Genomic DNA, 22,984 nt, shown 5'->3' on the forward strand with positions numbered 1-22,984 from the left:
GTCAATACATGACTATAAAAATGGAAATGGTTGTTAAGTTCCTTAATTTAAAACAGAGTGCTTCTGAACAAAAAAAAAACTATTATTATTAAGCATAAGTAACCTTTTTCCACTAAATTACATTAAACAATCCAAGATTTGTTTATCACAGTAGAATTAAATAGATTTGATTTCATGAAATCTTTCTTTATAATATTAAGAGTTCACATCCTGAAGAGTACATGCTTCACCGATGATATTTTAACTAACTACATTTCTAGCCAAATCAAACACCGATGATAACAAGCACCTTCAAATTAAAACAAGTTTTGCATCTTCACTTTTAACTTTCAAATTTCCCAACTATATTAATGAATCCGTAGTTGTAGCAATGAAACCGTTCTTTTAACAGTGTAGCTCATTTGATTGTTCTCAATAGAAGAAACCAGTTCAATATTCATGTAGTAACGTTGACATATGAAGAGGATGAAAGAGTTCAAAAAATATCGAACAAAGATACAATTTCACTCTTACCAAACATATTTTAAAACGATACACAATTAAAACGGAAAATCCAGAATCAAGCATTTCAAGCCACAGTAAAATAAAATCACCCCTATTAGCTTATATCAAGCTTCCAGAAAGTCAACCACAATCCATTAGTTTTCATCCAACTTTCACTGTTCTCTAGTAGCTACTATATACCTTTATTTTGCAGTTACATAACCGTAAATAATAGTAAAATATACGGTAAAAAATGTTTTTTTTTTCATTGCTACTGGTTCCCAGTAATGGGACCACCCCGAAATTTCTTGATATCATCCCAGCCTCTTACCCATGGTTGACCAGGTGTTGCTCTTGTTTCAGGAGCGGAATGAGTCTCAAGATTCTTCATAACTCCTTCTCGCACTGCAGTAAAGACCTGTGCAACAAACAACTTCCATGAGAATTCGTACCCCGAAGAAAAACAAAAATCCAACAAAGTAACCAAATTGGAACTTCATCATTTAAATAACAAAATAAGACTAACTGGGTTGATGCTGATTGATTCCGGTGGTTGCTCTTGCCCAGATATCCACTTCCATAAATCTGGATTCTCCTGCAAACAGAAACAGGATTTTGAGGTCACCGAGGTGACACAGACTCAAAATCAACGTTTGCGTCTTTCAAACTTGACCAACAAGTAGTTATCAGAACAAAATCATCAAACAAACTACATTTATCATTAAACTTCCTTCTCAATTTACAGATTCAAGATCTAATTTGCTCATAAAAGTGTACAAATAAAGCAGTTACGTTTCAAAGGTGATAAATTAATCCTTCCTCTCCATCTTCTTTTAGAATAATCTCAAACATTAGCAACATGAGAATCACCACTCCATCCTTTATTACTATAAGAAGCCACATTTTCCATTTAAATTTTCCACGCATTAAAAGGGGACACATCAAAGGTTAACAAGAAAACGAACCCGAATCAAATAAAGCATTGATACAATAAAAAAATTATCAATCTTTGCATAATCGTAATTAAGTGAATGAAAGTCCATTTTCACACACGAAGAGGAAAAAGCCGCCAAAAAAATGCTTAAAACATGAGAAATTATTAGGTGTCCAGGACCACCACCTCTCTATGGTGCCACTAATGTTCATATACACATACTTAAACTTTACTGTTTACAAGAAACAACTAGTAAACACTTGATTATGTATCATATGAAAATCAGCAAGGACCATTTAATAATTTCTCCGAAAACGCCTAGGATCATGTTGTCAAGATAGGTTCTTTTAAATAGATAAGCATGTTACCTCCAAAGTACATGTAACTATAACCTATACATTATGTATATTAAAAAGACTTAAGGTTTGAATTTCCAGATGGCATTATCACCGTACTAACAGATTATTTTATTAAATGTGTATTGTAAATCCATTACTTCTATTACAAATCCTATTAAGTTAGTAAGGGTGCATTCTATTGGGATTTCAAAAGATTTAAAAAACTTGCAAAAAAATGGCTTGTGATATTTAATCAGAAACTTTCAAACATAAAAAAAATATTAGGGTATACAATCAAAACTATCAAGATTTGTTTTAGATTACAACAAAATCAGTGGTATTCAATTGATATTTCAAGAGACTAGAAAAATATACGGTACTCCAAATCTCATAAATTTCAATGGATTATGTCATTGATTAAGTTTTTAAGGATTTTTTGTGAAACAATCCCTCGCCAAAACAATCCCTCGCCAAAACATGTGAGACTTTTTCACTAAACATAGCAGCAATAGAGTTCTCTCTTCCAATTCCAGAAGGTATTTCTACATTTAAGTAACTGTTTTCCATTATAGTTAACGAAATGAAAAGTATTAGGAATTAAACGGAAAACAGCAAATAAGAAGGAAAAATGTTTAAGAAATGAATGGAATGTTGACAACATATTGTTTGACAAGACTCCAGTAACAGTCTAACTGCTAGAAATAAAATTGTTGATCTGATCCAAGTGGAATATCAAGACCCCTAGTAATCTTCACAGAATCTCTCAATGAACACCAAAATAAAGCTAAGCAGTTTGATTGGCCAGTGTTAATAATGATGATCACCCTCATGACATGATGATAACTACGGTAGTTTTTATTGAAATATGGCAGTCCAATCGAAATAATAATAATAATATATAAAGTGGAAAAGAAAGTACCAAGTCAAGAACATGTACGAGAGCTCGAATGCGATTTTCATCCAATGAGTGAATATTGTCCTCCACCCATTTCCCGAGCACCAAATCGAGTTCCAGGAACCCTCGCTGCTTGCTTCTATACAATAGCCTAAGAGAATTGCCAAAAAATAATAATTAAAAAAAAATATGATCATTCATTATTAACACTCACTTTCGAGAAGTGACGAAAAAGAAAACGGAAGATTGAGAAGGGGAACCTGTTGAACAAGCGTCTTTTGCTTTCTTCGTTGGAAAGATCGATATTCAGAGATTGAGAGTGGGAATCGTTACCAGCGTGGGATGTGAAAGAGTGAAGCGAGAAAAGGATTTTAGGAAATGGGTTCTGAGATTTTGGGAAAGACAAGGAGTTGAGAAGGTTGGTTGTAAATCTTGTGATACGCAAAGAAGCCATGAGAAGGATTGGGTTGTTGTGTCGGTTGTGGGAAGCTTAGGAGGGTTTATGCGAAGGTGGAACCTTTCTGCTGCTACCGTGGCTCTCTTTCCTCCACATCCCACACCGCAAACCAAACGCATCAAACATTGTTGAAGTTTTTCTCTTAGATTACACAAAAAAAGATGCTTTTAAATAATTATAATTACCATTTTTAGTCTTATTTTTATTTAAAGTTCAAGTATTTAACTAATAAATAAAATAAATAATTTAGATAGTGTGATATTAAAACGTTATTATAATAAATAGTATAATTTTATTGAAATATATGTTAGCATTGTAAAAAAAATTTATTCATTCATTGAAATGCATCACTAGCTTATTGATTTTGAAACATTTAGTAAAATCGATTTATCAATTAGCTGAGACATAACTAGACAGATTGAAAGAAGGTAAAGTAGCAAGAGCTGGGAAGTAAAACTAGTCTGTAACATAACAAATGTTTGACAAAATTAGTAACTTATGATATGAGAAAAGGAAAGACAGCATAGTTGAAGTAACAAAGATGCAGTAACTTCCTTTTCCTTAAGCATCAGTGATCACTGATCAGTGAAGAAACATCAAATATCTAGAATAATGAACTAGTCACTAAAACAAAATGACTTAGAGTAATACTACTTTTGTATGTGACATGACATTGACAATGACAAACATGCAGATTTCCTTCAATTCTGTGAAGATGGTCTGAATCTGATGGTTGAACTAAGTGCTTAAAAGTTAATTTCCCGTCTCTCTGCAAAGAACTTGCCTGTAATAGCTTGATCAGGAAGAAGGGAAAGCCAGACTCCAGAATCAGCACCATCCTCAACTGACACACTTCCTGCATAACCAGTGAGAGCAGTTTTCACCCAACCAGGGCAATAGCTGTTGATGAAAATCTTTTCACCATCTGCTCTCTCAGAAAGCTTGTGTGCCATGAACCTTGTGTAAGCATTCACTGCTAGTTTTGACATTGAGTAGTCTGTGAAAGTTGGAGGCCACCCTCCTGATTTCCAAGTTCCATCTTCCACTTGTTTCAGAAAAGTTGCTACCATGTCATCAATTAGCTCCTCTGTAAGTGTTTCAATATTACTTAGTTTCTCCCTCAAATCTTCGTTCTCCAATCTCTGCAGTGTATGTTAACTCCACCAACTTAGACTCACTTTTTACATAATCACCTCACCTACCACTTTCTTAACTTTTATCATTACTATCTAATTCATCATAATCTTTTACAGAACATGCAACATATTGTTCACTTACATTGCGTTTGCCGTTTAGTCGACCAAGACGCGAGCTCACATTTACGATGCGTCCACCAGCAGAGGATGGCTTCATCAATGGAATCATGGCCTCAATCATACGCTTGGTGCCAAAATAATTTGTTTCAATGACCAAATTAGCATGTTCAACGGTATTATTAGACCCAAAGTTGAAATTCACACCAGCGTTATTTACCTGCAGAGAAATGACATTGCTGCATAATTACAAACACAACAAGGGCATCTGCTACTGCTACATTGCCTGCTGGTGATATATGGAGACTAAAATCAAAAAAACAATACAGTCTTTATGCTTTCATGTAACTTGTTAATTTCATGTTACCTTCACCAAATCTAAGTTTCCAACAATATAAGTTTGGAACAATTTGGCACAGATTCAGCTGCTGCATATTCATTTCTTAGAAGCTTACCAGAATGTCCAAGCCACCATAATTTTCCTTCAACCAGTCACCGAATTCGGCGACGGAAGAAGGGTCGAGAATATCAAGCTGATGGCATGCCACATCTTGCAGACCACCCTCTTGCAAGACCTTGATTGATTCAACTCCAACACTAGCATCTCTTGATGTGAGTATCACAGTTACTCCATGATCAGCGAGTTGTCTAGAGATCTCGAATCCAATTCCTCTGTTTCCTCCAGTAACCACCGCAATTGTTTCCTTCGACCACCATCTATTCATAAGCACAAGATTAAACACAGGTGGAAAAAGAGTAGATCTCTAGTTCCATCAATTACGGATTCTCCATTCAACTTTGATCCAAAAATCATGGTCAATACACAAGAAAACTGTTTGTTAAAAGTAGAGTTTAATCATCATATGTAAAGTTCTATACTAATTAATCTATTAGGAATCCTGCAAAATATTTAATAGAGTGAGATCTCGGAGAAAAAATGTGAAAATGGAATGAAAAGAAAAATGAATGAGATTGGAAACAAAAAAGAACCTCTGGTGATCAGCATAAGGAATTGTCCTGAGAAGAGATATCTCCTGCAACCTCTTCTCTTTTCGCTCTTTAGCTTTTTCTTTGTGCCCCATGTGTGTGTTGGTTGAGCACCAAAACCATGTGGTGTCGAAGTTGAAAGAGATGAAGGTTGTATCTCTCTCACACAAACACAAATGAGTGGCAATGCATGCATGCATGCATGCCACGTTGTTGGTCTCACCACATATCTTGCTCTTTCGCTCAAATCTGTAGAACTATACTTCAGGCAACAGAATTCTTACACTATTTTCAAAACCAACACAACAATTATTGTTTCCTTCCTCTTGTGTCAACATCATTAATCTTCTTTCTTCCTTGCTTCACAACATACCCCAACACAACACCGACCAACAATAATTTATTCACTTATTAAATTATAAATTTTTTATTTGTAAAATAAGTTATGTGTATATAATTTTAATTTTCAATGCATCGTTTATTTAAATTACATTATCTTGTAGTGGTTAAGTGAACAATGTAATATGAAAAATAAATGTACCGTTATTAATGTCGCGGAGTGTATTATTATAAAATGATAAAATAAATATAATATAAGAATATTAAAAATAATGGCACTGATAATAGAAACCAAAAAACAGAGTAGTGCTAATTCTGTAAAGAAAAGGTATAATGAAAAACTAATATTTTTTATTCTATAAGTGGTAACGAAAATGGGTTCTCAAGTTATTTTATAATATCTCCGCCTAATTCTCATCTTTAATTTCTTTTACAATATAGATATTTTAACATGTTACAAGAAAAATAAATATCGAGAATATGAAGTAACCTTTAATCTGCTTCTTTTCATTTCTATTTAAAATGAGACATGATTATTAAAAGAATCATAACGATTGTTTGAAAAAAAAAATCAGGAATTACCAAACTTGAGAGAAGCATTATTCCTAAAAATAAGGGTTTTTGGATCGTTATAAATATTCACCTAATACTTATAGAGAATTCTCAATTTGTTAGATTGGAAGGCTCACATAGCATTTTTATAATATATAATTAGAGTATAAATTTTATTTCACAAATCAATTTCGTGCGATTGAATTAGGTTTTAACTCAATTTTAACGATATAAAATAATGAAAATTGATTTTGAAAAAGATAAATATTTATTTTTATTTATAAACATATAATTTAATGAGACTATTTTGTTAGTAAAATATATTTTTAATGAGAGTATTTTGTTAGTAAAATATATTTTTAAGAATTAATTGATAACAAAATCAGGAATTATTTTGTTATTATGGTACAGTATTAGTTAGACATCGATTTGAATTTCTTACATGTTTAAAGATTAAATTCGATTTTTCATGCTTTCCGAAATTAACGACTATCTTTCAAAAATCATTTATCTAAACATTCATACAAGTTTATGAGCATTAAAATGCAATATTATATTTTTACTATAAATTTTCAACTATTTATTACATGAAATAATATAATAATAAATCTTTAAAATCGTGGAAGGTGATGGTGTCATTATTTCTATAATAAAGTATGAGTTTTGTTAAGGAGTACTCTAAGGACACTGCTTAAAGTAATTAATATGTGTTGAATTCTATAAAAAATACATAGGTAAGTGTAATATTAAATTAAATTTGACTTAATCATCATTAATGTAATTTTATTTTATTTAAAAGACAAAACTGTCAATAAGTATTTCACATGTGGGTTTTATATTTTATTTAATGTTCACCGATAAAAGTTAAAAATGAATTAAATAATTAAATAACTATGTTTTGATGTCGTTAAAAATTAAATATAAGAAAGTTTAAATTAACATAACAACCAGCACAAAAAATAGTGTTAAACATTTAAAAAAATTATTAAAAAATAACTAAAGTATCAATTGTTTTATAAAACTTAAAGACATATTTTTCAAAGGTTTATAATCTTCATATTTGAAACTTTCACCTTGAGAGATTCTTGAAGTGTCACCAAAGATATTTTTTTTCTTTTTAGTAGAGACTTAAAAATTTTAAAGTCATTCTTCAATATGTTATTGTCTACAAATTTAAAAAGATATTTTTGTTTTTATAAAATTTATTATACATTTATAATATCTTAATTAATGTATTTAATTATTTAACTTTTAATATAAAAAATGAAGAAATCATGCAAATTAATTCTCCTTAACTATATAAAATATTGGTTTGTTATAAATCTTCTTGAGAATATTCTCACAATTTTTTTTCGAAGTTTACTAATTTAATTAAAGTAACGGAATATTATTATAACAATAAAATATGTTTTTATTTCATGAAATTTAGATTTTCATTTATCAGTAGAATAAAAGGACATAAATTTTTTTTTTTCAAATTTCGTCTTTTCTAGAAACTTAAGTATTTTCGTAGCAAATTTTCCTAAAAACAAATGAACTGTATAGAATAAAAGTAATTGTTTCAGTCATTTAATTTTTTTATTCATATATTGTCGTGCTTATATTTTTATAATTGAGACTATCATATTTTGTTGTGTTTGAACATAATTCCATGATGATCGAGATAAAAAAAATATATTACACCAATGAATTTATAAGAGACACTTGAATAAGAGAATCATATTCCATTTATACTTTAAGAAAATTGATAATAACAAAATAAGGTATCTAATCTTTCCACTATATAATATTATCATCATTAATCTTTGTATTTTAAAAAATATTAATTAGTTGAATCTTCTATTCTATCTCATCCTTCTCTATCTCCAAACTAAATTTCAATATTTTTTATAAATTGAAATCAACAATTAAAAATAATCATTTACACTAATTTCTTTTAATACAAATTTAATAATATATGATATGTTTTTTAGATATCTATAGATTTTATATTTGATTTCAAAATTAGAAATGCTCCTAAAATGTACATTGACCTAGTACCAAGAAGTTAAAAGGAAAATGATAATGAAGACAGGTTGAGAGGAATATCCACATAATAATAACATAATATCCCTTTTTTCTGTTCATTTTGTTTTGATGAAATATAATATCCCTTTTTCTTCTCTACCTGCTTGACAAAGAGGGATAACGCAACACAATCAGAAACAGAAATTGATTCACCAAGTATCTCTCTCACTCACACTGTGGAGAACCTCTCTCCCCCTCTTTATTACTCTCATTCAGTTTCCACAAAACACTGCATAATAACACATTCATTGCCATATTTATATATATAGTATATATATATAGTCGTATATATATAAGTTAACATATATTGCTGCATAAATTGAAAAACTGTCCTCACCAATTGCAATTTCAGGTAACTTCTTCTTCTTCATCTTCATAATTCTTCTTCCTATTTATCTTTTGCAACATCACACTGCACACTATGCTTAGTCCAATTAGCTTCAGGTGATTCTCTTTTGTAACTTTCTTCTCTCCTTTGACCCATCCCTTCAATTCTATCGCTGGTTTTATTTTTCCAGTTGGTGGTTTACGACTTTTGAGTTTCGAGATTTTGACCCTTCCAACCCCACGTAACCGCTACGCAGATCTGAGGCCAAAGATAGCATCTTTCGGTCCTTCAAAATTCAAATGCCCCACTGGGTATCTCTAATTTTCTGAGTTTTTGAGATTCTTAGCGAAAGAGCATGTCCGGGGCAGGCCAAGCCATAGACATGGAGAACGTGGGGTTTTCGAAAGCAAAAGCCGATCATGGCCGTGGCAAGAAAACGGGCCCCGTTTCGATGGATCACGTGCTTCTTGCCTTGCGTGAGACCAAAGACGAGAGGGATCTTCGAATTCGGAGTCTCTTCAATTTCTTCGATTCTGCCAATAATGGGTACTTGGACTATGCTCACATTGAGGCTGGTTTGTCTGCACTGCAGATTCCCCCTGAGTATAAGTATGCCAAGGAGCTTTTCAAGGTGTGTGATGCTGATAGGGATGGCAGGATTGATTACCATGATTTCAGGCGTTACATGGATGACAAGGAGTTGGAGCTTTATCGCATATTTCAGGCCATTGATGTGGAGCACAATGGCTGCATTCTCCCTGAAGAGCTTTGGGATGCACTTGTCAGGGCTGGTAGGTATTCTTTTACCTCCTTCAAAGTTTGATACTACTCATTTACCTCATTGTGTATTGTGCCTCGTGAATTTTAATTACTGCATGCCAAAAATTTTACATTGTCCTTCAATTATATGTTAACATAATTGGACATGTTATAATATATGGTAAGGCCGTTGACTTTTGTAATAATTATATTGAAGGCTATGGCTAAGATAGTTTTTGGAGAATTGACATGCCTAAGATGATTTCTGATTGATTCATGATGCAAAAATCTTTACGTTCATGATGCATGGAAGTTAAATTATTATATAATTGGAGTTGCAGTTATTTGTTATCTGTCCTCTTCACCATTGTGTGCTCGCAGTGTTTTTAGTATGTTGTTGGTTGTTCATTTTTTCCGTGAGTGGGCCAAGACATGTTGACATTCGATGTTGTTTCTTAAACTTGAATTGCATCTGGTGGCTGTGATGGGGTGAGCTTATTTGAAGATTCTATAATTCGGAGTATAGGGGTTTCGTTTACTAAGAACATACGTGGTTGTAGTCATAACAGTTATTTGTGAGAAAAAGTTAAGCCCTACCTCTTGAGAGACTGCAGGGTTTTTACATTTGTTCACAAATGTGCCAATCCTTGTGATTTTTGAACGTGCTTCTTTTGAAGACGTTCTAGTGTTGTTTATGAATTAAAAAAGAAGAAAGAAATAACATTTTGAATAATTCTACCATTATGAATGGTGCTTTAGATTTGTGAAGCTTGCTTCAACTTCGATCTTTGAAGGTAAATTCTATGGTACTTGTTACTTATGTTCTTCGTCACTATTTTCATTGCTTGTATGTGGTGATCTGATCATATATTGATAATTCTTGTAGATTTTTTCTAGATGGTATTCCTTGGTACCTTTGTGTAAGTTTTTCTGTTGTATTTATTGTAAGCATATTCAGCTTCTATGTTGCAGGGGTTGAAATTGATGAGGAGGAGCTTGCTCGCTTTGTGGAGCATGTTGATAAGGATAATAACGGAATTATCACTTTTGAAGAGTGGAGAGATTTTCTTCTACTTTATCCTCATGAAGCAACTATGGAAAATATATATCAGCATTGGGAGAGGGTGTGCCTTGTTGACATTGGGGAACAAGCTGTCATTCCTGAAGGCATCAGCAAACATGTGCACAGGAGCAGATATTTTATTGCTGGGGGAATAGCAGGAGCTGCATCTCGTACAGCAACTGCTCCTCTTGATCGTTTAAAGGTGGTCTTACAAGTTCAGACCGGAAGAGCTTCTATTATGCCAGCAGTGATGAAGATATGGCAACGAGATGGTTTATTAGGGTTTTTCCGAGGTAATGGATTGAATGTTGTCAAGGTAGCTCCAGAGAGTGCCATCAAGTTTTATGCTTATGAAATGCTGAAAAATGTAATTGGAGATGCTCAACAGGGAAAGTCAGATATCGGTACTGCAGGAAGACTTTTTGCAGGTGGTATGGCTGGTGCAGTTGCACAGATTGCTATCTATCCAATGGATCTTGTCAAAACTAGGTTACAGACTTGTGCTTCTGATGGTGGAAGGGTTCCTAAACTTGGTACTCTTACAAAGGATATATGGGTCCATGAGGGACCTCGGGCTTTCTACAGAGGGCTTGTTCCATCTCTTCTGGGTATGATTCCCTATGCAGGGATTGATCTCACTGTATATGACACCTTGAAAGATATATCCAAGAGATATATTCTCCGTGAGAGTGGTATGATATTATTGCAACCATATTATCTCTTGAACATAATGATTTTATTTCTCACCAGTTTGTACTTTTTCAATTAAAAATTAACAGTTCTAAAGTATTGAAACTCAAAAATTCCTATTCTTTTTTCTCCTTCACAGATCCTGGTCCTCTGGTACAACTTGGATGTGGGACAATTTCAGGTGCTCTTGGAGCTACTTGTGTCTATCCGCTGCAGGTTATTAGGACAAGGTATAGAGTTGTGTCAGTAGTAATGTTATTTCTTTTCTCTCTTTCGCCCAAATGCAAATATGCATTGTGGGGGAGGGAGGTATCAGTTTTGTTCTTTTACACTAGGTTTGTTCTTGTTGATACACTTTCTCTGGGCTCTCTGTTGACATAACCTTTTTCATGATTCTTAGGCTGCAGGCACAACCTATCAACAATACCGGTGCTTACAAGGGAATGTCTGATGTATTCTGGAAAACTCTTAGGGATGAAGGCTTTAGAGGTTTCTACAAGGGGCTCATTCCTAATCTCCTCAAAGTTGTGCCAGCTGCAAGCATTACTTATATGGTTTATGAAAACATGAAGAAGAGTCTAGATCTTGAGTAGAGTGTCATAGTTAAACTGGCTAATTTCAAATATTATAAAGCCTTGAATTGTTGATGATGACGAAGAACAGAGATTACTAGTCCTGTAGGTACTATTACAGATAGTCATTCTTCTAAGGATATCTTAAAACACGATTTTGTAGTCAGAAAGTTTTTCCCCATGCTTATCTGAACTAAAATATTGAGAAACTAGGTTGTACTCTAGATAATAGGTTATCCTTTCAATCTGTACTTTATCAACTATTTCATATATCAAAAGCGAAGGCACATAATTGTGGTTCTAATCTATTTTCATGTCACTAGAAATTCCATTCACCTAGAAAAGTGACGTATGGATCTTTTGAGTGAATAGAATTGACAGATAGAATGATGACAATGAATTCTTTTCAGATCTGTTGAATATACAATGTAACTAACTCTGCATTCAAGTGCAAGGAACATGGATTGGAAACGAAATATGGATTGTTATGGTACTTGGGTTCAGTACAGAGAACTGCTTTAGGGAAACCTCGGACTCTGATAATTTGTAATTCCTGGTGAATAAAGTAATAGCTATCTCTTGATCATTTTGGTCTGCTACAGGATACGAAGATCTCTTTCCTGTTTAGCCATGTGGATTTTCATGTGCCTAACTTTTTCACTGTCTTGTTTGTGTGGTGTTTGGGCAGAAACCTGTAGACATATCTAAGAATCTTTTCAGACTGATGAGATCACTTTCCCATACGTGTCTTTCGAATAAATGATGACCTTTAATGTAATATTCAAATACATGAACCACTTTCCAAGGTCATTTTATCTGATATCGACCTTGTCATAGGCATTTAGTTCGTGGAAGCATGCAAGATGTGCAATTCATAATGCATTCATTTCTGTTTATGACATCACATCAAGTTTTGGTGGTTAGGTTAGGTGCAATATCATGGTGTTAGGATGCACATGAACCATAGATTGCATAAAACTTCCCATGTGATATGTACCGTAATCGTTCATAAAACTACCTGTCACTAGCTTGGCACACTGAAGATGTTCTTCTCTATTCTTACTTGCAGGCGTAAATTGCATACTTAAAAGTTTGCATATTCGAAAAATGGACATGTCACCATACCACAAATGTGAAACAGTAATTGACAGCACAAAGTAGATATTGACAACACCAATGATTCTTTCATCATAGCAGCAAACAGTTCACTTTTGACACTCCTCTCTTTAATACTAAAAAACCAAGCTTCATTTTCTTCTTTCTCCATTACTTTAGACAGCAGTTTCAACAAAGAACATTGAAATCTTGCAAACATTCAAGCATATATAACCACTCCAAAGGCACAGACACGTGGAAGGATTACCTTCAATGCCAACTTATAAGCAAGGAGTAGAGAATAATGTTCATTCAAGCATTGCCAAGTCATACATAATTATAAAGTTCATTGAAAAGGATATTAGAAACTCCTATTACATGTTTCGCCCAAATTTCTCCCTCAATGAACCCACAGATAAATTTATGGACATTGGTTCTTCAAAAACAAAGATAGAACAAAAATACATTTGCTTATTTGCCATCATTTGCATTGTTCTTTGCTAGCATGCGAAAAATATCCTCACAAAAATTAATTATAGAATATCCGAGTGACGTTTTTCTAAATTCAAGACTATTTGTGAAGTCCTTTTTATTTTGTTTTTTTAATTTATATTGTTATAATAAATATCTTCAATTATTTGATGCTCCACTTCAAATAGTTGCTCGTTGTTTATAAATGTGGCATCTGAAAAATAAAATTGAAAAAGAAATAAAATTATAATTTTACATAAACACGATATTATAGATAAGAATGTATTATAAAAATAAATGCTAAATTGATCATAAAAGTGGACGTGCCGGAGTGGTTATCGGGCATGACTAGAAATCATGTGGGCTCTGCCCGCGCAGGTTCGAATCCTGCCGTTCACGATTTTAGTTTTTAGTTAATTTCAACATTCAAATTATTTGGATCGTGTGTTTTGCTCTATATTTTTTATACTATTATTTTTATACACATTTTACATTGCGCGAGAATAATGTATGGTTAATGTAATTAGACCATTCTAGCTTGGATTGTCGAAGGTGAGTTTTATGCTTATTATTGGACTATAGGTTTCATTTTTTAGGTCTATTTGACTAGTTTATTATTGTGATATGTTTGTGTAAAAAATATTGGTCATTCGTCATCTTGTCATATATCTTGCGTAAAACTTATAGATTGTGTCATTGTTTATACATTTTGTAAATTGATAAGGTTCACCATTATTTAAAGTCTAAAAGTTCTGGTCCCCCATATAAATTTGGTGTTTAAATATTTTGGAGTATGGGTGTTGTAATATATGTTGTTTTTGTTAATATGATTAGGAATAATAATGGATCTAGATAGTGTTTGTTCCCTGTCTATCCTACAACAAAAGAATTGACTCGTTACTTGTCTTGTTATATGTCGAATGTTCGATTAGAAAATACTCACAGATGTTTTAAAAAAAATTATAAACTTTTTAAAAAAATTATAAATTTTTTAAAAAAATTACAAAATAAATAAATATTAAAATATAATGTAAATTAAATTAAATATAAAATATTTTTTAATTGAATTTGACCTAACAAAATATAAATTAAATTTAACCTAATAAAATAATAATTAAATTTTAATTTTAATTTTTTTACCGTTAATGGATAATTATAAGTACAAGTGGTATGATACTCACATCTGATCCATTTAAAATGAAGTATTAAATTATTTATTATCCAGTATCTATAGGTATTCATTTGAAGTATCCACTTACTACCTATAGCGAATTTTACTTGCAAATCCCGTAGACATTAGAATTGAAAATTTTTGTCATCTCTAGTTATGACTATTTAAGAGGGTAACTGGTGTATATCTATATACAAGTTGAGATGTTTGGGAACTTTTTTGAAGTGGTGGTCCATTATGGTGAAGAGTTTGTAAATAATAGGACAAAATACAATGGGAAAACAAGTACATGGTCTTTGACCGAAATAGATAGTTATTTTGAGATATTAGGGGTAGTTAAGGAGTTGTGGTAGACTATAGGAGGGAGTTTTATGTTGGAAAAAAAGTTGTAGTGGTTGATTGATGACAATGGTGCAATTCACAGAGTGAATATTGCCAAGCAAAATGGTTAGGTGCAATTGTTTGTGGTTTATAATGTTATTATTTGTGTTAAGTTTTGTGTATAAAATCAACCCCTTCATAGCTTTTATCAATCTTCAAGTTTATCTTGTTTTTTTGTTTTATGTTTTAGTTATTTTGTGCTTGTTTTACCTCTAATATCTATTTTGAGTGTGTAAAATAAGTAAATAGGAGACAATTTGGTGGATGAAAACAAACTAGACCGCAAGGGGCATGAATTGACAACAAAATATGAATTTTAACGCAGATACCCGCACCATGCGTCACAAGAATCACATGTAGTGTTGCGAACAAAGAGCAAACTAAGTTGTAGAGCTACATCTCGTTAGGCGAGCCATAATTTTGGACAGCGACGCAGGCGATGGTTAGACCACCATCAGGCAACACAAGGGTTGTGTCGAATGGTGATGTGGCAGAGGTTGCCCCTTTCGCGAAACAAGTGTGCCCATCAATTCTTAGATGGTGTCAGACGATGTCAATGTTGAGTTGTAAAAGATAGGTATTTATTTTTGTTTTCCTAAAAGGTTTGGCTCATTCTCTCACTTCCACACTTTATCTTCACCTAGAGAGGCCCTTGGAGGCTATTTAGGGTGCTTGAAAGCTTTCCCTACTCCTCCTTGGATCTTAATCTTCATCCATGGTGTTTTTTCCCTTTTGGATTGAAGAGAGAGAGGATTTGCAAATTGGAGTTGTTGATGCAAAAGGGAAGTACGATTGAAGCATATAACAATTGTTGATAACCTTGGGAAAAGTCATGCATCTCTTTGGTTTTAATTCCATATCTCTTCAATTTGTATGCCCTATGTTCTCCACTATGGAGAGCTAGACCTAATTGTTGAGGTTAAATGTAATAAATTGAATCTTATGTATTTTGTAATGTTAATACGTATGCTTTTCGATTTCTATGTTATTATTTGATTTCTATGCTTAATTTTTGTTGCGGTGTTGAAAAATGTCTTATATATGAAATTAAATACCTAATGAAACTTATATCTAGGAATAAAACATAATCATTAGTAATCTTAAGACTCTTAAACTTAATGCAATGTTGTTTGTTGAGAAATTAAGAAATTAAAACTTGATGAATTATTATAAGCTCAAAGTCATTGGGGGTATAAATTTATTAGCTAATTTTGACATGACATTGAATTTGAGATATTTGTGAATACATGAAAATGAAGTGAATGAAATATAATCTTATCGATAAGAATGAAGTGAATAAAATATAATCTTAATAATGCTAAACACTCTATGTTAATTTATACCGCACACCAACAAATTGTTTGATAAAAATACAATTTATTTCTTTTATTTTGATCTTGTGAACTTTGGTGTCAAATCGATAATATCAATTATTCTTTCATGATAGCAGCAAACAGTTCACTTTATTCATGACTTCCAACAAAACACGGGAAAATATTACATTTCCTACATGACTGTATCTCAAATCACTCAATACCTCCCTACCTAAGTCCACCATTAAAAGTTTCAAACCGAAAGAAAAACACAGTAAATGAGCTCAACATAAACATTAATTTAAGATGAAACTGCAGTCTGTGTCCGTGTTAGCTAGCTGCAATGTTTTAAATTGCAGTTGCGTCACAATTTCATCAAATGATGTGCTACTGTACGCAAATATGAACGATGCGACCACAATTGTGATCATGTTGCGGTCGAAATCGTGGTTGCAGACTGCTTTCTAAAACCTTATGAAGCTGAATAACCAGTGCAGCAGGTGCAGCTCTGTGAATTGAACCTGGAAGAAAGGCTTTGCCTTCCCTAAGCCTTCATGAATTGCCTTTTCACTCTCCTCTCTTCAGACGGAGAGTACCATAATACTCAAAAACCAAGCTTCGTTTTCGTTCTCATCTTCCTCTTCACTTTCTTCTTTCTCCATTACTTTAGACAGCAGTTTCAACAATGGTGGTTTCAAATCTTGCAAACATTCAAGCATATATATAACCACTCCAATGACACAGACACGTGGAAGGATTACCTTCAATTCCAACTTATAAATAGAGAAAACCGACAAAAGAAAACAGATAAGCATAGGCATTAAAAAAAAAAGAATCAAATCACATTTCCATCCATCAAAAAATTATTCTATTAAGCACACTGGAGCATATTATTGTTCTTCTGCTTTAAACAATTTCTGTCACAAATTCCGTTGAGTCTGCCATTTTTTCACAACCGACAGGGAAGGATAATTAAAGATTAAAGATGAGAAAGAGGGTTGAAAAACAGGTAAAAAAAAGTGAAAAATCAGTTATAATAATAAAAGGTGGTAGGTTAAAGGTTTCATAGAGACAAAAGAGCCAAGTGTAAAGAGAGAATAGGGTTGTGGATGAGCACTTGCATTTAAGAAATGGGTTGCGTGCATGAGACTAATGCTTGAGAAGATAAGTGCTAATAAAATAGCCACTAATAAATGGTTCAGTGGGCTTACCAAATTCGGCAATGAGTGTACTATAACTAAAGAAAACCAATACTCTACTTTTTCTTATTCTTCTTTCTTATTATTCTATAACCTGATATCTCTCAATTTACCATATGCTATCTATCACCACCCATCTTTCCGTACGGAGAGGAATACCAATTATTGGAACCCCTCCTTACAAAATAACTCACTCACCTTAGGTTGAGTTAGGGCATGAAGATTCCTAATATTCTAATCCAATTTATATTTATTCAAGTTTATTTGAGTGGATTTGAATATGGATTATATATTTTAGCTTTTACAAATTTAAAATCTTTTATCATAAAAAATCATTTAGTTAGAGTATAGTTGTTTTCCAACTGATATATATTTGGTCCTTTAACTTTTAGTTAATTTTGGAATTAATCCATTTTAAAACTTTAGAACAATTTAATCTTTCATCTTTCAAAATACGTGGATTTAGTCCTTTTAGTTAAATTTTGTTAGATTTATTTGATGTTTCGTACGTATTTCAGGATTGTAGTTGAGTTGTTTATAATGTTTGACACATTTTTGCTTTAATATTAAATCAAATACTATTATAAAACGCATTTGAAATGTCAAATAAACTTAACAAAATTTGATTAAAATGACTAAATCTATGTATTTCGAAACATGAAAGACTAAATTAGTTCAAAATTTTGAAAAGGATTAATTCCAAAATTCACTAAAAGTTAAGGGACAAAAAATATATTTAACCCAAAAAAAGTTATAATCTTACATAATCATACAACATAATTAATTTCCTAAATATATTTATATATATAACTTCATGCAAAACGAAACATCGCTGTGGACGTGCCGGAGTGGTTATCGGGCATGACTAGAAATCATGTGGGCTCTGCCCGCGCAGGTTCGAATCCTGCCGTTCACGATTTTAAAATTTTAGTTAATTTCAGCATTCAAATAACTTGGATTGTGTGTTTTTTGGCTCTTTCTTTTTTTACCTTGCTCCACTGTGAGTAACATGTGAATCTGCAATGCGTCAAAACACTTTGCAACTAATAAGCCAATGCAAATCCATTTCCCAACTGTACCAAATCCACGGCCACACCGTCACCACCGGTGTGTCACCTCCCCACACACTCCCCATCATCAACAACATTCTTTTCACCCTCACCACCCTACTCTCCGCCTCCAACACCGCCGCAACCCATTCTTCCAACTCAATAATAACCTACTATGCACTCTCCCTCTTCCATTCCCTCCCAAACCCCACCACATTCTCCTTCAACACCCTCATCAGAATCCATACCCTCCTCCTCTCCCCTCTCCCTGCCCTCCGCCTCTTCTCCACCCTCCGCCGCCTCTCCCTCCCCCCTGACTTCCACACCTTCCCTTTTGCCCTCAAAGCCTGCACCCAACTCTCTTCCCTCTCCCTCGCCCAATCCCTTCACTCCCAACTCCTCAAGTTCGGCCTTTTACCCCATTTGTACGCCTTCAACTCCCTCATACGCGTTTACTCCATCCTCGATAGAGTCAACGATGCCCACAAGCTGTTCTGCGAATGTCCCCACAGAGACGTCGTCTCCTACAACGCCTTGATTGATGGGCTGGTCAAAACCGGCCAGATCTCCCGCGCGCGCCAACTGTTCGACGAAATGCCCGTCCGAGATGAAATATCCTGGGGGACCATGATCGCAGGGTATAGTCACTTGAAACTTTGTAACCAAGCCATTGAACTCTTCAGTCAGATGATGGCTTTGGAGGTTAAGCCGGATAATATAGCGCTGGTGTCGGTTCTCTCCGCATGTGCTCGGTTGGGGGAGTTGAAACAAGGTAGCATCGTTCATGATTACATTAAACGGAATAGGATACGGGTTGATTCGTATTTGGCAACAGGGTTGGTGGACTTGTATTCGAAATGTGGGTGTGTTGAGACTGCGAGGGATGTGTTTGAGTCTTGCGAGGAGAAGGAGGTGTTCACGTGGAATGCTATGCTTGTTGGGTTTGCGATTCACGGAGAAGGATCGACGGTGTTGGAGTATTTTTCTAGAATGGTTGCGGAGGGAGTCAAGCCTGATGGGGTGAGCTTGTTGGGGGTGTTGGTGGGGTGCAGCCATGGGGGTCTAGTTCGTGAAGCGCGAAAGGTTTTTCAGGAGATGGAAACTGTATATGGGGTTGCTCGGGAGGAGAAGCATTATGGATGCATGGCTGATATGTTGGCCAGGGCTGGGTTGATTGAGGAAGCGGTGGAGATGATAAGAGGGATGCCAAATGGGGGTGATGTGTTTGCGTGGGGAGGGTTGCTTGGAGGGTGTAGGATTCATGGGAATGTTGAGGTTGCAAAGAAAGCAGCGAAGCAAGTAATGGAGATTAAGCCTGAAGATGGTGGGGTGTATTCTGTTTTGGCTAATATTTATGCTCACAGAGGGCAATGGGATGATTTAGTCAAGGTAAGGAGATCATTGAGTGCCAACAAAAGGGCCAAGAAGATTACTGGTTGTAGTTTGATCAGACTGAATGACGATACCTAGGCTAAGATTCGGATGATAGATTATGGGGGGAAGGATGTGTATAGATTATTTGGATGTCAGGTTAGGATCTTTATTATTGTTTTTGGTTCTCCAACCAGCTCAAGAGCGTGGTGAGGGCATCAAAGACTTTCTTTTGGTTCGTGGCAACTTGGCAATGATAGGAGAGATTTCAACTATTTCACTCCTTAGTCATCTTTAAGACTGATAGAGTGAGAGACTTTAATTTTCCTCCTATCTAATCACTATTAAGATTGAGAGTGAGAGATTTCAATCATCTCCTTATATAGTCAGAGTTGATAGAGTAAGAAACTTCAATTGTTTATTTACATAAGTCATCTCAAAGTTAATAGAGTGTGAGACACTAAACCATTTCTTATTCAATTGTTATCAATTTTGACATAAAAACGTTATATGTTTCCCCTACTACAGTAATTATCAAGGTTGATAAACACATGTTTAATAGTTCCCTATCTAACATAAAGCAACATCTGGTTCAAAAATAATTTATAATGCATTGAGTAGCAAAATAAAATAAAATAAAAAGAATAAATAACATTGTAAATAATATGTGAGATCTCATTAAATATAGTGTTTATTATCTAATTGGATATTTATTGCATTGAGTGGATATTCATTGTAATGAATTTATGAATCTTATTTTTTATATATTGTTTAATTTTTTTATATTCAATTTAGACTCGGAGTTTGATTCATATTTGGATTTTACCTAAATTTTCATCAAAATTCGGGTACTCTCCTCGCAGCGATTTTGTGTTGTCAATGGTTGACACTGATCTTAAATTTTTAATTTATATTTGTCTATAATAATCACTAAGACAAAACATACTTATGATATCTTTAATATGTTTCGAAAGATATTCACTAAAAAAATAATACCAATAAAATATAAATTCAACTCATGCAAAATTTGACATAATTTTTAATAATCTAAAATTTTAAGATAATAAATTTATAGAAAATTGATAGTTCCTTTAACCCAACATCTTAACATTTTAAGATAATATAATAAATTTATAAATTAACTTTAGGATTAAGTATGTTTTAGTCTCTGAATTTTAATCCAAAATTAGAAATCGTATTTGTCTAAAACTTCGATACATTTTGATCTTTAAACATAAAAAATGAATAAATATAATCCTTTTAAAGTATCAAATGTATTTTCCAACAGATATTGAATTGAAAATATGTACTTAAACTATTTTTAAATATATATATTTCTGAACTTTATTATCTCTATACTACTTTAAATTCACATTTAAATTTACATCACGTACCCGTAATAAGAAAATTCAAGTATAAATAAAACATTTAAAATTATAAAAAGCCACTACATTGGATGTCTTAGTATCCCAAAACTCTGGACTAAAACAATATCATTTCGTGACTTAGCAATCGATATCTTTGGTTTTAAAACAAATAAAAAACGCAAACGCACAACCCATTTTTGTCTGGTTCATATATGAAAATAACAGAGAGAAAATAAGTTGGAGTTAAGTGTCATGAACACAATAAAGCTCAGGCAAAGAAATTTACATAACTACGACAAGATTATTTTGATTTTGTCGATGTTAATCGTTCGACTCTTAGATTATTTGATTATTGAATTTATAGTTTTGTCTTGAAATTTATTTAATTCTATGATTTTTTACCACACATTTTGTGTTACACACCAATAAAGAAAAACAAACTTGAATAGAAGGTCGCATTGAAAAATCATTAATCTTTTTTCTCTTAAATAAAACCTATACTTATCCAAAAGAAATTCACAAATCCAATGCAATATATCTTATTATCTTATATATAGGCACTGATAAATATGATTCGAGTCCTTACTATCAAAAACGCGTGACACTTCCGGAGCCTTCTACGGTTGACGTGTCAAAAGGGGAAAGTGACATGTGTCCTGTGCCTTCCACACCCTGCAACGTGGCTCCCGAACTTTCTTTCTCTGCCTAGACTACACTCACTTCGCAAACTATATATAAGCGCGCCACTGGAAGAATCAGCGACGACCGCATACAAACAACGAACACAAACTGATTTCAGTTTTCGCATCTGCAAGAAACAACTACAACAAGTGAATCGGAATAATGGTAGGATTTTGTTGTTTCTTCAAGTAATTATATGTGTGATGCATTTTCTGTTAATATGTAGCGTGTGATGTTATTGACAATGAAGATGTGATGTGATGTGATGTGGTGCAGAGGGGAAATTGGTTAGCAGTGTTGAAAAACGGCGTGGGAGGCAATAAGGCAGCGTACGCAACCGCAACAGCACCGAAGATGAAAGCGTACGCAGCTTCGGCTGATTACGGGCGTCTGAACCAGCAAAAGAGGAACTCAACGAAACAGGACTTTGTGGCGGTGTACGTGGCGATTGGGATGATCACGACGGCGATGGGGCTGGGTCTCCACACTGCGTGGCAGCAACTGAGGAATTCCCCAACGGTGCGCGTGAAGAAGCAGAGAAGAGAGACTCTCCCCGAAGTGGTGGAACCGGAGCACGTGGCGGAGGAGACCGAGAAGTTCATCAAGCACTCCTTCTTCCGGAAAGTGGCGCACGTGCAAGAGCGCAGCTACCCCGACCACCACCACATCCCTAACCCCGTTAGCAAAGATGCCTACGCCCACACACCCCGTCTCGAAACTCTGAAATCCGTTGGCATTGATCCTTCCCACCTCTGAGTATTCTAAATCTAACAAACTCTCACTTCTATTGTAAATAGCTCAACCACCTCTCTGTAATAGTGGCTTTTGCTACTTTCCTTTTTCAAGTTAAAGATTAGAAACTTCAATAACTATTTATTATTCATGAGTTAACTTCAAATTACTGCGCCTGAAGCAATAATAGAAGTACCAAGTTATAAAGATAAAAACAAATGATAATGTTTTCATTTTTCATATATTACTTATTTTAAATGTAATTCTTAAATTTAAATACTTTTTAATTAAATTACATTCATGTATTTCAAAATGTAAATCTCTAATTCATATTAAAAAATAATTTATTTAAGTACTTGTCAAGAGTTAGATGACGAATTTATACAAATATATGGAAACATTAATTGTGTTTTAATTATACATAATAATCTTTAAAA

At 33.7% G+C, this 22,984-nt stretch overlaps 5 protein-coding genes and 2 non-coding genes across 9 annotated transcripts; 5 read left to right on the forward strand and 2 right to left on the reverse strand.

Moving 5' to 3' along the window:
* Positions 1-579: 579 nt before the first annotated feature.
* Positions 580-3,242, reverse strand: LOC114177808 (succinate dehydrogenase assembly factor 2, mitochondrial-like). The gene is made up of 4 exons (XM_028063357.2): positions 2,911-3,242; positions 2,675-2,801; positions 1,010-1,078; positions 580-901 (listed from the first exon to the last, which is right to left on the reverse strand). The coding sequence occupies exons 1-4, from the start codon at positions 3,102-3,104 to the stop codon at positions 755-757; spliced, it is 537 nt and encodes a 178-aa protein (XP_027919158.1). The 5' UTR covers positions 3,105-3,242; the 3' UTR covers positions 580-754.
* A 312-nt stretch (positions 3,243-3,554) lies between these two features.
* On the reverse strand, positions 3,555-5,577 carry LOC114179349 (short-chain dehydrogenase/reductase 2-like). Its single transcript, XM_028065668.2, has 4 exons — positions 5,351-5,577; positions 4,816-5,077; positions 4,386-4,580; positions 3,555-4,249 (listed from the first exon to the last, which is right to left on the reverse strand). Exons 1-4 carry the CDS (start codon positions 5,545-5,547, stop codon positions 3,854-3,856), a joined length of 1,050 nt encoding a protein of 349 aa, XP_027921469.1. The 5' UTR covers positions 5,548-5,577; the 3' UTR covers positions 3,555-3,853.
* A 2,830-nt stretch (positions 5,578-8,407) lies between these two features.
* APC3 (Mitochondrial substrate carrier family protein) lies at positions 8,408-12,023 on the forward strand. 2 transcript variants are annotated; one of them, XM_085670501.1, is made up of 5 exons: positions 8,408-8,657; positions 8,824-9,428; positions 10,365-11,147; positions 11,285-11,375; positions 11,546-12,023. In XM_085670501.1, the coding sequence occupies exons 2-5, from the start codon at positions 9,053-9,055 to the stop codon at positions 11,736-11,738; spliced, it is 1,443 nt and encodes a 480-aa protein (XP_085526627.1). In that variant the 5' UTR covers positions 8,408-8,657; positions 8,824-9,052; the 3' UTR covers positions 11,739-12,023. The 2 variants fall into 2 exon arrangements, with proteins under 2 accessions (XP_085526627.1, XP_027921293.1); XM_028065492.2 differs by having other exon boundaries at positions 8,824-9,424.
* Positions 12,024-13,600: 1,577 nt separating this feature from the next.
* On the forward strand, positions 13,601-13,682 carry TRNAS-AGA (transfer RNA serine (anticodon AGA)). The gene has a single exon. It is a non-coding gene; the product is annotated as a tRNA-Ser (tRNA).
* A 4,499-nt stretch (positions 13,683-18,181) lies between these two features.
* TRNAS-AGA (transfer RNA serine (anticodon AGA)) lies at positions 18,182-18,263 on the forward strand. Its single transcript has one exon. It is a non-coding gene; the product is annotated as a tRNA-Ser (tRNA).
* Positions 18,264-18,291: 28 nt separating this feature from the next.
* On the forward strand, positions 18,292-20,242 carry LOC114176804 (Pentatricopeptide repeat (PPR) superfamily protein). The gene has a single exon (XM_028061966.2). The coding sequence runs from the start codon at positions 18,370-18,372 to the stop codon at positions 19,864-19,866; it is 1,497 nt and encodes a 498-aa protein (XP_027917767.1). The 5' UTR covers positions 18,292-18,369; the 3' UTR covers positions 19,867-20,242.
* Positions 20,243-21,829: 1,587 nt separating this feature from the next.
* On the forward strand, positions 21,830-22,684 carry LOC114177492 (NFU1 iron-sulfur cluster protein). 2 transcript variants are annotated; one of them, XM_028062864.2, is made up of 2 exons: positions 21,830-21,980; positions 22,092-22,684. In XM_028062864.2, the coding sequence occupies exons 1-2, from the start codon at positions 21,978-21,980 to the stop codon at positions 22,569-22,571; spliced, it is 483 nt and encodes a 160-aa protein (XP_027918665.1). In that variant the 5' UTR covers positions 21,830-21,977; the 3' UTR covers positions 22,572-22,684. The 2 variants fall into 2 exon arrangements, with proteins under 2 accessions (XP_027918665.1, XP_027918666.1); XM_028062865.2 differs by having other exon boundaries at positions 21,899-21,980; positions 22,066-22,684.
* Positions 22,685-22,984: the final 300 nt, after the last annotated feature.

The sequence above is a fragment of the Vigna unguiculata genome, chromosome 3, assembly GCF_037176805.1.
Source record: "Vigna unguiculata cultivar grain cowpea cultivar isolate G323 ecotype 2 chromosome 3, ASM3717680v1, whole genome shotgun sequence".
In the NCBI taxonomy this organism is placed as follows: Eukaryota; Viridiplantae; Streptophyta; class Magnoliopsida; order Fabales; family Fabaceae; genus Vigna; species Vigna unguiculata.

Bases quoted from the DNA above. Each gene is read 5' to 3' on its own strand.
- LOC114177808 (XM_028063357.2), bottom strand. From the start codon at position 3,104: ATGGCTTCTTTGCGTATCACAAGATTTACAACCAACCTTCTCAACTCC. The intron at 2,802-2,910 runs GTTCCCCTTCTC...CAATTCTCTTAG, and splicing joins AAAAGACGCTTGTTCAACAG to GCTATTGTATAGAAGCAAGC. The intron at 1,079-2,674 runs GTACTTTCTTTT...TTCTGTTTGCAG, and splicing joins TCGTACATGTTCTTGACTTG to GAGAATCCAGATTTATGGAA.
- APC3 (XM_028065492.2), top strand. From the start codon at position 8,989: ATGTCCGGGGCAGGCCAAGCCATAGACATGGAGAACGTGGGGTTTTCG. The intron at 9,425-10,364 runs GTAGGTATTCTT...TCTATGTTGCAG, and splicing joins GGATGCACTTGTCAGGGCTG to GGGTTGAAATTGATGAGGAG. The intron at 11,148-11,284 runs GTATGATATTAT...TCTCCTTCACAG, and splicing joins ATATATTCTCCGTGAGAGTG to ATCCTGGTCCTCTGGTACAA.
- LOC114176804 (XM_028061966.2), top strand. From the start codon at position 18,370: ATGCGTCAAAACACTTTGCAACTAATAAGCCAATGCAAATCCATTTCC.
- LOC114179349 (XM_028065668.2), bottom strand. From the start codon at position 5,547: ATGCATGCATGCATTGCCACTCATTTGTGTTTGTGTGAGAGAGATACA. The intron at 5,078-5,350 runs GTTCTTTTTTGT...GCTTATGAATAG, and splicing joins CCTTATGCTGATCACCAGAG to ATGGTGGTCGAAGGAAACAA. The intron at 4,250-4,385 runs GTAAGTGAACAA...CATACACTGCAG, and splicing joins GACTAAACGGCAAACGCAAT to AGATTGGAGAACGAAGATTT.